The sequence below is a fragment of the Crocuta crocuta genome, unplaced genomic scaffold (assembly GCF_008692635.1).
Source record: "Crocuta crocuta isolate KB4526 unplaced genomic scaffold, BGI_CrCroc_1.0 scaffold4252, whole genome shotgun sequence".
NCBI lineage: Eukaryota > Metazoa > Chordata > Mammalia > Carnivora > Hyaenidae > Crocuta > Crocuta crocuta.
In genome coordinates this window covers 1-925 of record NW_027534047.1, presented here as the reverse complement: position 1 = coordinate 925, position 925 = coordinate 1, and the positions used below count along the sequence as shown (strand labels likewise).

The following is a 925-nucleotide window of genomic DNA, read 5'->3' as shown; positions in this document are numbered from 1 at the left end:
ATGAATAAATTTTGATTGAAGACTGATGAAAGACCTAACTACATTTTCTACATTGGTTTCTATCAAGGTTTCTGTCAAATATGAATTCAGTGCTGTTGACTAAGGTATAAGGGTCAGTTAATAATCTGTCCATATTCTTCACATTTGTAAAGTTTCAATCTAGTATGAATTCTGTGATGTCTAATAAGGTGTGAGTGTCGGAGAAAGGCCTTCCCACATTCTTTACATTGGTAAGGTCTCTCTCCAGTATGGATTCTGTGATGTTGATTAAGAGCTGAGGACCAGTTAAAGGCCTTCCCACATTCTTTACATTGGTAAGGTCTCTCTCCAGTATGGATTCTGTGATGTTGATTAAGAGCTGAGGACCAGTTAAAGGCCTTCCCACATTCTTTACATTGGTAAGGTCTCTCTCCAGTATGGATTCTGTGATGTTGATTAAGAGCTGAGGACCAGTTAAAGGCCTTCCCACATTCTTTACATTGGTAAGGTCTCTCTCCAGTATGGATTCTGTGATGTTGATTAAGAGCTGAGGACCAGTTAAAGGCCTTCCCACATTCTTTACATTGGTAAGGTCTCTCTCCAGTATGGATTCTGTGATGTTGATTAAGAGCTGAGGACCAGTTAAAGGCCTTCCCACATTCTTTACATTGGTAAGGTTTCTCTCCAGTATGGATTCTGTGATGTTGATTAAGAGCTGAGGACCAGTTAAAGGCCTTTCCACATTCTTTACATTGGTAAGGTCTCTCTCCAGTATGGATTCTGTGATGCACATGAAGGGTTGAGGATTCATTAAAGGCCATAACACATTCTTTACATTGGTAAGGTCTGTCTCCAGTATGGATTCTGTGATGTCGAAGAAGGCTGGAGGAATCGTTAAAGGCCTTGCCACATTCTTTACATTGGTAACGTCTCTCTCCAGTATGGA

At 40.4% G+C, this 925-nt stretch overlaps 1 protein-coding gene across 1 annotated transcript; it reads right to left on the bottom strand.

The window, feature by feature from the left end:
- Window positions 1–79: 79 nt before the first annotated feature.
- On the bottom strand, window positions 80–920 carry LOC144218560 (uncharacterized; the record flags this gene model as incomplete). The annotated part of the gene is made up of 1 exon (XM_077748486.1): window positions 80–920. A coding segment is annotated over one exon (807 nt), but the record flags the coding sequence as incomplete, so codon positions are not given.
- Between the last annotated feature and the right edge of the window lie 5 nt (window positions 921–925).